Source organism: Alligator mississippiensis, chromosome 13 (assembly GCF_030867095.1).
Source record: "Alligator mississippiensis isolate rAllMis1 chromosome 13, rAllMis1, whole genome shotgun sequence".
NCBI classification, from domain to species: Eukaryota; Metazoa; Chordata; order Crocodylia; family Alligatoridae; genus Alligator; species Alligator mississippiensis.
Genome location: NC_081836.1, coordinates 40,134,431 through 40,144,775, shown reverse-complemented (window position 1 = coordinate 40,144,775; position 10,345 = coordinate 40,134,431). Strand labels below are relative to the sequence as shown.

Below are 10,345 nucleotides of genomic sequence, written 5' to 3'. Positions count from 1 at the left end.
TTCAGGGTTCAACAGACAACAGAGGGTTGCCAACCCTCCAGGATTGCCCTGGAGTCTCCAGGAATTAGACATAAATCTTCAGGAGCATGCTGAGAGATAAATGATAGGGCATTCATTAAAATAAATATTAAATATTGAATCCAATTTATACAGTAGTCCAGTGGGTTTTTAAAATGTAATGCTGTAGTAACATACATTTGCCTTCCTAATGTAAAGTCTACACAATACAACCTGTAACTGAAAAATGCAAGCACACGGCCATGGTTGCGTTGTGCATCGTGGGCACGCTGGTGGTTCCAGAAACCTTGCAGAATAGATTCAAACAGTTGGCAACCCTACACCAACATGATTTGTATACAGCCAGTATGCAGCCTGAGAGCCTTTTTTACACCACAGCCAGTTACCATATTCTGATCTCTAGCTGGGTAGTCCTACTTATGTGTTGCCCCAATTCTTGCCAGCAAAAATCATGTTTTGACCTCATGGTAAACACTTTGTTCCCTGCACTCAGGGGATTATGGAGCCCTTTAGTGGGTAACTTTAGCAGAGAGCTAAGAGTGAAGCAGCTACCTTATTACACCATATTTTCTTACATACATTGTACCCTGCAGTGATATGCACCCTGTTTCTGAAAGGTGGACTTAAAGGAAAAAAGATCTTTCCTTCTAGTAAGTAACTGAGTAGCACTACATAGGAAGCTGATCATCTGCACTTTATAGTTCCACTTTCATCTGATAACAAGCAGAACAGTGCTTACTGTTTCCCCCTGTATAATGAGCACTTTAATTCCCAGCAGCTGGTTTTTGGAAAACAGCGTGTGTATGTATATGCAAGAAAATATAAGTTTTAAAACTGTATAGAATTTTTTTGGGTAAAATATGTTGTATACAAGTTTCATGAACATGTGGAAGAGATTTTTTTTTATCATCTCTTAATTGGGTTAAACAATATGAAACCACTTGCAGAAACCCCCAAACTCATGTATAAGAAACCAAAATGCCTTCTCATCATATATTCCATAACTACATACTATTTGTAGCACAATAACACCTCTGGACATTCAGGACCTTATTGCACTAGCCAGCATGTGGCTATGACTCACTTTAATATTCCAAATAAACACCACAAAGTCAAATAAAATTCATAATTGTATGGATTTATTACACAAATTAACAAATGTGAATCCAGTGTATGAAGTGGCAGTGTTTCCTTTGCCAAATTACAGATAAGCAACTTCCCTTAATATTAAACTTAATTTAATGACTTACCTTTCACTTACCAGATTAAACAGGTCTTCATGATGTTACTAACACAGAATAATGAACATGTGATGTTGATGTAGTCTCTTTATTAAGTATTAATCCTTGACAGGGCCCCCCCAGCATCATTAATATACAGTATATTTCCCAGTTACCTTCCTTGCTTTATTAGTGTAGATTTGTTGATTGCTCAAGATAAATAACCATGCATATCAGGTACACTGAAATAATCTCTGAGTAAGAAACAGAATAGCACAAGCAGTAGTTACATAGAAGCAGTAGAGTTAAAAAAAATAAGAAAAAGAAAGTGTTAGTGTGGATTATGTGGTGGTGAAGTATCCTTGTGATTAAACTTGGCTTTTATAAGAGAAAGGCTAGAAGTACTCCTGCAGGAATAGTCATTATCTTCCTTTTATTTAGAATAACATCCTTATGGTGCATACTACACTGGTGCATTTGGCCTAGTTTGAAGAAAGAAAAGCTTAAAAGAATTCATGGCATAATGCAACCAATTGTATGTGCTGTAATGCAACATATTTTGACCCGTGGTGCACTTTATCAGATTTGCAGCTATTATTTTTTAGAATATACTGTACTTGAGTTGTGCTGCTTTATATCAAGATAACGTAAGCTTTTCAAATTCTTTACTTGCTTAAATTTGAGAGAAATATAGTTTTGTTTTTTAAATGTCACATTTTAAAATATAGAAACTAAAAACAAATCTTGGCTACAATGCATCTCAATATTCCAAGTTTTTGTCTTCAAAAGGTGGTACACAATGTGCTATTTTTAAACTCTAACATTAAATCACAAAATTCTGAGTGAACTTGATACCTCATTAATTTGAGGGTTCCAGAAGCACACAGAAGTTGGTGATCTGTGCAGTTTCACTCCTTATGCGGGTCTCAAGGAAAGAAACTCCCTGGATCTGTGATGACAGCAGAATTCAGAAAGTATTTCTGTTACTTCCAGTTACACAGACAGATTCTTTTTCTTATGCTATAGATGGTTGAGAGAAGAACATAAGAAACAGGTTATGCTAAGTTTGAAGCAGACTTGCACTTGAATTACTAAAGGTATTCCAAAGTGGCTGGCTGAACATGAAGCCTTAAATGTAGATACATCACCAAAAGAAAAGGTGAAAAAGTCCTATTTAAAAATTTCAGAATATAAAAAGGGCAGGGCAGGAGTTGTTTTTGCTTTGTACCTCACCTTTCCTAAAGGATTCCTTGTTTTAAGCATGAATTGTAAGGGTTCCTGCTTCGTATTAATTATAACTCTCATGAAATTTATTAATATTTTTATTCTCTACCCTGATGTATGGGAAGCATTAGAAAAAAAGCAAGAATCTGCATCTTATTACCCACCCTCTCTTGTTAAGATCACCAAAACAAGAGCATAAAATGAAAAGCTGTTAAAGGGTGCTAAAACAAAAAACACATTCACTCCTAAGAAAATTTCTTTAATTTTCATTTTATGGAAATACATCTTTTTTTTTTTTATTTCCATGATACAAAAATGTTAAATATCAAACAGTTTCTGAAATCTATGAATGAAGATTGTTTTTAAACAAATGAAGGGCTGGTGCAGTTTGCAGGTTTGTCACAGGTTGCAAAAACATTTTTACACAAACAGAAACCACTGAAAATCAGATCAAGACTTAAAGACTGAAAACAGTAATGGAGGTGTGAAACCAAAAGAAAACCCACCTCCCACCATTCCTGGAAAGGTCATGTTTTAGGAAAGTATAAGTTCTAGTTTCCAAAGGACAAAAAGAAGTGTATACATAGGGTTAAATTTATAGATGGATACTGTTTGAAGTCTTATTGGAAGGAAACAAAAGTATATTATAAGCTTTCCAGAGAAATTAGCTGGTAGAGAGCAGTAAGTGATACTGACAATACTATCTCTCGCAAGACTTATGGACAGTATATTTATATTGCCTGAAAATCTGAGGATGAGAAGACTCATGTGAAAACTTGCCTTAAGCATGGGAACCGCCTAACATGAAATTCATAGCAGTGCTGATTCTTTTTGTACATTTTATAGCCAACATGCCATAGTAGGTGACCAAAATACATTTAGTCTTGCTTCTTAAATCTAACATTGTTTACGACAGCAAAGATTTCACATGATCAACAAAGAGAATTGTAAACTAGTTAATATATACACACGAGTAAAACTATGACAATGATTGTTCAGTAAACAGTTTAAAAAATTAAACTGATTTTCAGGACACATACTGCTTTTTGACACCACTTTATTTAAATAAAGTATGGCTTCCAGTGGTGCATTCTTGTAATTGCTTTGAATCAGCTAACTTTAAGACAGTTGTTTGCTACCACGAATCAGGGACTTCAAAGAGTTCAGTAGAACTGCTTGTGATGCTTCCTAGAAGGAAAGAAAAAAAAGTGATAATATTAAAACTACTAATCTCAAGATATTTAAGAAAAGTGAGTTAAAAACAAAAATTGGAGATCCTTATTTTTTTAATGCTGTAAACCAGTATGAATCTCTTTTGTCACGGAAAGATGTGTGTGTCTGAAATCAGCTAGCCAGAAAAGATTACAATGGAAACTGTTAAGAGATTGCCTACGTGCAGGAGTATTTGTGAAAACAAAGGTCCCTGGCAGATGTTACACTTAAGATGTGACTAGTCTGTTAATTATGTCTTAAATGGTAACCTGGCCACATGTTCAGTGAAGTAATATCACTACAAAGTGGGAAACCAGCCCTGATGCAATTCCAATCCAGCTATCAACTGATCATTGGCCAGCAGAGCCTGCACTAAACCCGCTGGAACCCCAGTGCAGTCCCAGACAAATCAGACTATTGTTGGGTTCCCTGTTTTCAGTTTGCTGATGCACAAAGAGCTTGGGATCATGAGGCAAATAGGGTGCAATTGGGATCTGATTCCACATCCCAAAAGCCTCACATCCTGCCATGCACGCATGGCATATGGGAGGTCCAATGGTTGGGATCGGGGATCAGATCCCATAGTGCCTTTATGTAAAAATGTCTGTCAGTGACCAAAATGAGAAGAAAGCTTGTTTTAAACACTTCCCACTGGGTTCAAGACTATGTAAAATAACAAAGCAAAGGCATGGGTAATATATTAAGCAATGTAAGTACTACAGAGACTTTGGAATTTTATATTGGGTTCTGCCATTAATTTCTAGTTTTATAATGACTAATTTCCAACTTCTCATTGCACTATTCAGTTTACTATAAACAATTTTTAAGATAACGACTTGAATAACAAAGTTGCTATTTACAGCAGTTGAGAAGAGGAAATATTGAAAAATAAGTATTTGCATTTAAAATCACTTTTAAATATGTTATATGCATTTCCAAACAAGTTACTGCCAAACGTACTGTACAGATTTTATAATCATGCACAACAGAAGCAGTCTCTTGAATACTTCAGTTGCCAGATTAAACCAATACACCCTTCCATGTCTGCGCAACTCATTTTATTTTTGTTCTGTGTTTGGAAAGAAGCTAAGTACAAAAGAAGAGGTCTGACACAGAGAAAAATCAGACTGTTCAGAATTTAGCTTGTGTAACCCTTATCCATTCATCACAGCCTCAAGTCACAATTTGTATCTAAATTAACTTGGGTACCTCAACTTATGTGTGAACCATCATCCACCCTCAATTCATAAAATAAGAAACGGCAAAATACTGTTGAGTCTTAAAGCTACAAATGAAAATTTTTCATTAAATTAGAAAGTGTTATATGTTATGAGTTTTAGTATATTTTAGTGGCTTTTATCAGAGCAGCATGCATCTCATTCTGAGTCTTTAGTAAAGCTTTAAATACTTGGTCAAAACCACCAGTAGAAGAGCTCTCAGAGGCAGACAGGCATTTGTCTTTTACTGTGGCTTATATATGATTGACAATAACTTCAGAACTTATTTTAAAACTTAATGAAAACTGTAACTGTTTTAATTCAAAATTCACATACTGTGGATACAAAACGTAAAAGTTCATCAGTTCTTCAGCTGAGACAGCTGCTAGCATAATTTAGGTACAACAATGGGCTTCTTAAAGTGCAAATGGTACGTGCATAGATGCCCAATGTAAACAAACATGCCGCTTGAAGACCATTTGACAACAATTAGGATAAGCAGTAAAAGATAGAAAGAGACTAGACTTCACAATTTGAGTCTACTGGTTTATTATTTTTTCTTTTTTTATAGTTAACATTCTATATAGCACCAGCACCTTGGGACTGAGGAAAGATTACCATCAATACTACCACTGTAGTGGTACTGAAAAACTGATTATGCAAGTTAAGATTCCAGTCTGGAGACTTAAGGATCTGCAAGGGTTAATTTTTCAATTAAGTAGCATTTGAGATTTACACAAATTCTAGAGAGCTCATAATGTTGGGGACACAGTATCACTTTTAGGCAAGTCATTAGAGCTACAGCTGAAGTGAACTGAAGTGACACGACAGAATGTGTGGATATAAAAATGAAAAAGATAATCTTTACTCTAGGCAGTTTTCCAAATAATCAGGAACTCAATGAGTAACTACATCATAAAAAAAACAAAACTTGATTCTTGTCTGCACAGGGAAGATTATGAAGTTAAAATTAATCAACTAAAAGGTGTTAATATACATGCTTAAATTAAATACTCTGAGATTAGCTAGTGATCCAAGATCACTATTTCTGAGTTAGATCATCTGCACAAAGGTTTTTAACATACTTTCACTTATGCATGTTGACAATGCTGGGGGTTTTTTTGGTTGATAGGTCTTGGGCTTTCCTGAGTAGACAAGATGTAAACTGGATAGCTGAGTAGTAAAGCCTTAAGACTCTTGAACACTAGAAGTCCCTGCTCAGCCCTGCAGGGAGTAGCATTCCTCCCCCTCCCCAGTAATCAGCACCTTCTTGAAGGAAGAGAGGAAGAGCACAGGACTATGGGATACTGGCTGTCTCCCTTCCAGCAAGACAACTGTATAGGCATTCAAGTCAGATCAGGAGGAAGAAAATCTTCCTCATAAGTGACCAATTTAACTTCTTGCAGAAAAGCCAGTTTTCTTCCACAAGAAATCTCTTGAATTTCTGTAAAGCTCCCTTTGTGTGTCAGGAGAAAGGTTTTTTTTCCTCTTGGCAAAAATGCAATGTCTGTACATAGCCATAGTACATTCACTTAAGACAACACTAAGAAACCACCTTCATAAAAATAAATGTAAAATCAATTAGGTCAGTTTAATAAAGTGAGATAATGAGAACTGGAATACATGAATGCACTGCAGGAAGAAGTCGCCACCCCCAAAACTAAGTATAAATGTGGTCATGTCACTCCAAGTGTTAAAAGACAGGTAGAACAAGCAAGTATACTCCAGGATCCTAGCTTTCTATATGAAGAGTGAAAAGAGCTTTTTAAATTACTTTTTGCCTAGAGCAGGTATAAAGCCTCCAGGATAAGCTAATGAAGAGGTGCACAATCATATGTGGCAGGATCTTGAATGATCTCAAAACTTCATATGTATAAAAATGGAAGCTTGAATTTGACCAACTGAATACAAATTAATTACAAGAAGAATAATTTTTCATCCTTCAAGGGGACACATGATTTGTCAAATTTCATTACTCACTTAAATTAAAAGAAACAGAAGCATTTTGTCATTTGGTTAATCAACGGAGGTTAAGCCTGTATAAATTCTAAACACCACATGACCTCAGAGTCCATACCATTTCCAGTCTCCCATTTTACAAAACTCATTTAGCTGTAAAAGCTCAACGTGTATTTTAAAGAAGCTATGAGCCACCATTATGACATCTTGCCATATTAAAGGTATTTCACAAACCCTTAAAAATGATTTACTGCAAAAATGTGTTTGCATCAAGATGCTTTGAATTCTGTCAATTAAATTTAGATTTCACTATGTTTTCAACACTCATGAAGAGTTTCCAGTTTGTGCCACTAGCTTTAAACAGTACAAGTTAATACCATATGAAACAGAACAATTTTGAACCACAGCTCATGTCAGATGAGTGGCCAAAAACAAAGTAAGAGTGACACAGTTTGGTTTCAAATCAAGTTATGCCAGTAGGATTCATATAGGAAATATTTTATTACTTCCTAAATTTCATTAAGTTAATATAATTTACTATAAATAGCTGCTGTTATCCTCCACAAAGAGGAAAATTAGTATATAAGATTACCAAGGCTGTGCAAAAAGGCACCAAATACTTCTTAGTATCTTGCCTTATCAAAATTTTACTGCTGTAACTTCCAGATTTGTGCATCACAAAATAGACAGAAGCAATCAAATAAAACAAAAATTTCAATCTCCCTTCCTCCTTTTCAGGGCAAGAGCTACATGCACCTATTATTATAATGTACTATTATTATCACACCTATATTTACAAGTCAAGTAGACATCCTTTTTGCCCTCAAACTAAGTGCTCTTCATCAACTGGAGTTAGGTATACAGTGAAGGAAGAGTTCATTAAGTATTAACTAGGGGAGCACCAATAAAGAATTTGGGGACTGATACCGATAGCCAATATTTAAGGAGGCATATTGCCTGATACCAATCCAGTATGCGATACAGCTGCCATCAGGTGGTAAGTCTGGTGTGGTGGAAGGGGTATGGGGGGCAGATCAACGCTGCCCACAGTGAGGGAGGGGGCAAGGGCAGCCATTGCCCAGCCAGGACGGGCGGGCGGGGGGCAGCTCCCGTTTGGACCCCAGGAGGGCAAGGGCAGGGGGGAGTGTTCCCCCACATCTGTGCAGAGTGGGGTGGGCTGAAGCTGCGGGGTGGAGCTGGAGCCAGCGCTGAGTGGCACTTTTCTTGCTGGGGGCTGGGCTTGGAATGGGCTCCGGCAGTGCAGGGACGAGGCTGCAGCCACCCCAAATTTTCTCGCAGCTCCACTCCCAGCCCCGCACCACCAAGCACAGCCCCAGCTGAATGCCCCACCTCCACCAGTCTTTAAAAAGTATTTATTAATTAAAAGGTTTTTATAAACCTCTTTTAAAAAGGTTACATTTAATGTTTTTCTTGAATCCAAAATGCTTTCTAGGAGTGAATTTAGAAAATCTGTATAGCTCATTAATTACTTAATACAGGGGACTATACATGTGACCGTCAGGAGGCAAACACTATTTTGAATGTAGGGTTTGTTCTTTTTTTTTTTTTCTTTCTGTTTTCTGCCTCTAATCAGCTCAAATCCCATTTAAAAAAAAGGAGCTAGCTACTCCCTGGGGCAAACCAGTTTCCAAGTCTAATATCAAATAATAATAGTAACTTAGTGCTTGATGAAAGACTCAGGCAGGCAAGGTTCTTTGAGTAGATGTGATATCTTATTAGCCAACTAAGACTCTTCACCTAACAGGGTACTGGAGGTCATAAGAGAGGCTCTCATTCAATATTTGTAATAAAAACTAGCCTGTATACAATACAACATCCACTTTGCTATAGTCAAATCTTGAAGTGAAAAGTTCTCTCTGCACTGCTTCCTTTTTTCCTTCATCTATCTTTCTCCCTTTTCCCATTTCAGATATTTTATTTAACTACTTCAGAGAAAAGGTTAGAAATTAATGGAGTGTTTTGAACTTGTAATACCCTTTATACTACTATGAAATGCAGGTTTGTTTTATTATTTTTGTTCAGCTCATCCTTTATATTGATTACAAATAGTGCTTAGCTTTTAATATATCTGGCTGATGCTTTGTTTATGTTGATGTGCTTGCCTTGTAGTCATACAAGGGAAACAAATTTGCACATGTCCTGTGTCAACCCAAACTGTGTCAAGTTCACAAACAGGAATTCACAATTTCAAGGCTGATGCAAAAGCTCTGTATAAACAGGTAAATCTTGTAATATCTAGGAAGGTTTGCTGGACTCATAAGGAAACAAGCTGTAGACTCCTGTCTTTTGAGGAATTATAACCACCCAACTGGTTTCTTCTGACAGAAATCCCAACTTCCCTATCTCCAAACCTTAAAATAAATAATCAACCAAACAGCTCGTACCTGTTGGACCCTGCTCCTTCTTGACCTTTTTGAACTTCTTGGCTCTCTTCCTTCCACCTGGAACAGACTCTGCACAGGAGTCTCTCTCATCCAGCTCTGTGTCTTGGACTTCCTCTTCTTCCATATCATCAGAGCCAGCTTCCTCCTGAATTGGACTCATACTTCTCTTTCCTGCTGTGCTAGTCGCCGTAAAACTGAAATTAAAAATGGCAAGGCAATATGGTTAACCTGATGGAATGAATGTAGAAAGTGTATCTAATTAAAACAGCTGAATCTGGCTGCACACCAAAATTAGAGATACATGTCAGCTATGAATTTTAGCAATCATGACAGTTCACCATGCTGACTACCTACATTGTCTGGAAAATAAAGAAGTCTTAAAATTACCTTGCCTGGTAGAAGATTTGTCTGGCTGTGATGTTCTATGAAAATGATATTCACTGCTGTTCAGAGTTTAATCTTTTAGATGCAGAATGATTCACTCTTTATCAAAGAGGATTTTATTATTTTACCTTATTTTGACATCTAGCTCGATAATAAAAGCAATAACTATATTAGGACAATGTGTTTTTATGAAGACGCTATGATTGTTCAGTGTATCCTAAGACTCAGCCTTGGGATAGCTGTCCCAAGACCATCTGGATAGACATTGAAAAATTGATTTGGTATTCGTTTGGTCTCAGAAATGTGTACAAAATTAACACATCTTATATGCTCACTTCATCATATCTCTTTTGTATTGTATGTAATCTTAAGAATATTTCCTAAGTGACAGGTGAAGCCATCAAATTTCACTTCATCTATTTTAATCAGGTCTTAGAGATTCCCTGCTATCAAGCATGAGTCTATAAATCCAAATAAAACTCTTATTTTTCTGTAGAACACTTATCTATAATGCAATCTGAAGGTCATCAACTTTATTTAAAAACTAACATATGAATGAAACACTTAAGACATTTTATTTAGAATTCATTGTAATTATATCTGTTTTGTACAGTGTATCTTTTAAATCCACTGGGATGCTCTTTTAATCTGGCATTAAAGCAAAATTTTCACAGACATTAAATGAAGGTTAGCATCTATGTGTAAC

At 36.3% G+C, this 10,345-nt stretch overlaps 1 protein-coding gene across 2 annotated transcripts in view; it reads right to left on the bottom strand.

The window, feature by feature from the left end:
- Positions 1-2,705: 2,705 nt before the first annotated feature.
- The window catches only part of PARN (poly(A)-specific ribonuclease), a 136,932-nt gene continuing 129,292 nt past the window's right edge, over positions 2,706-10,345 (bottom strand). For both annotated transcript variants that reach the window (XM_014610789.3, XM_006257847.4), the window contains 2 exons: positions 9,256-9,449; positions 2,706-3,650 (listed from right to left, as the gene is read on the bottom strand). In XM_014610789.3, the coding sequence (XP_014466275.1) occupies positions 3,598-3,650; positions 9,256-9,449 (247 nt within the window). In that variant the 3' untranslated portion in view covers positions 2,706-3,597. The remainder of the gene's footprint in view (positions 3,651-9,255; positions 9,450-10,345) is intronic.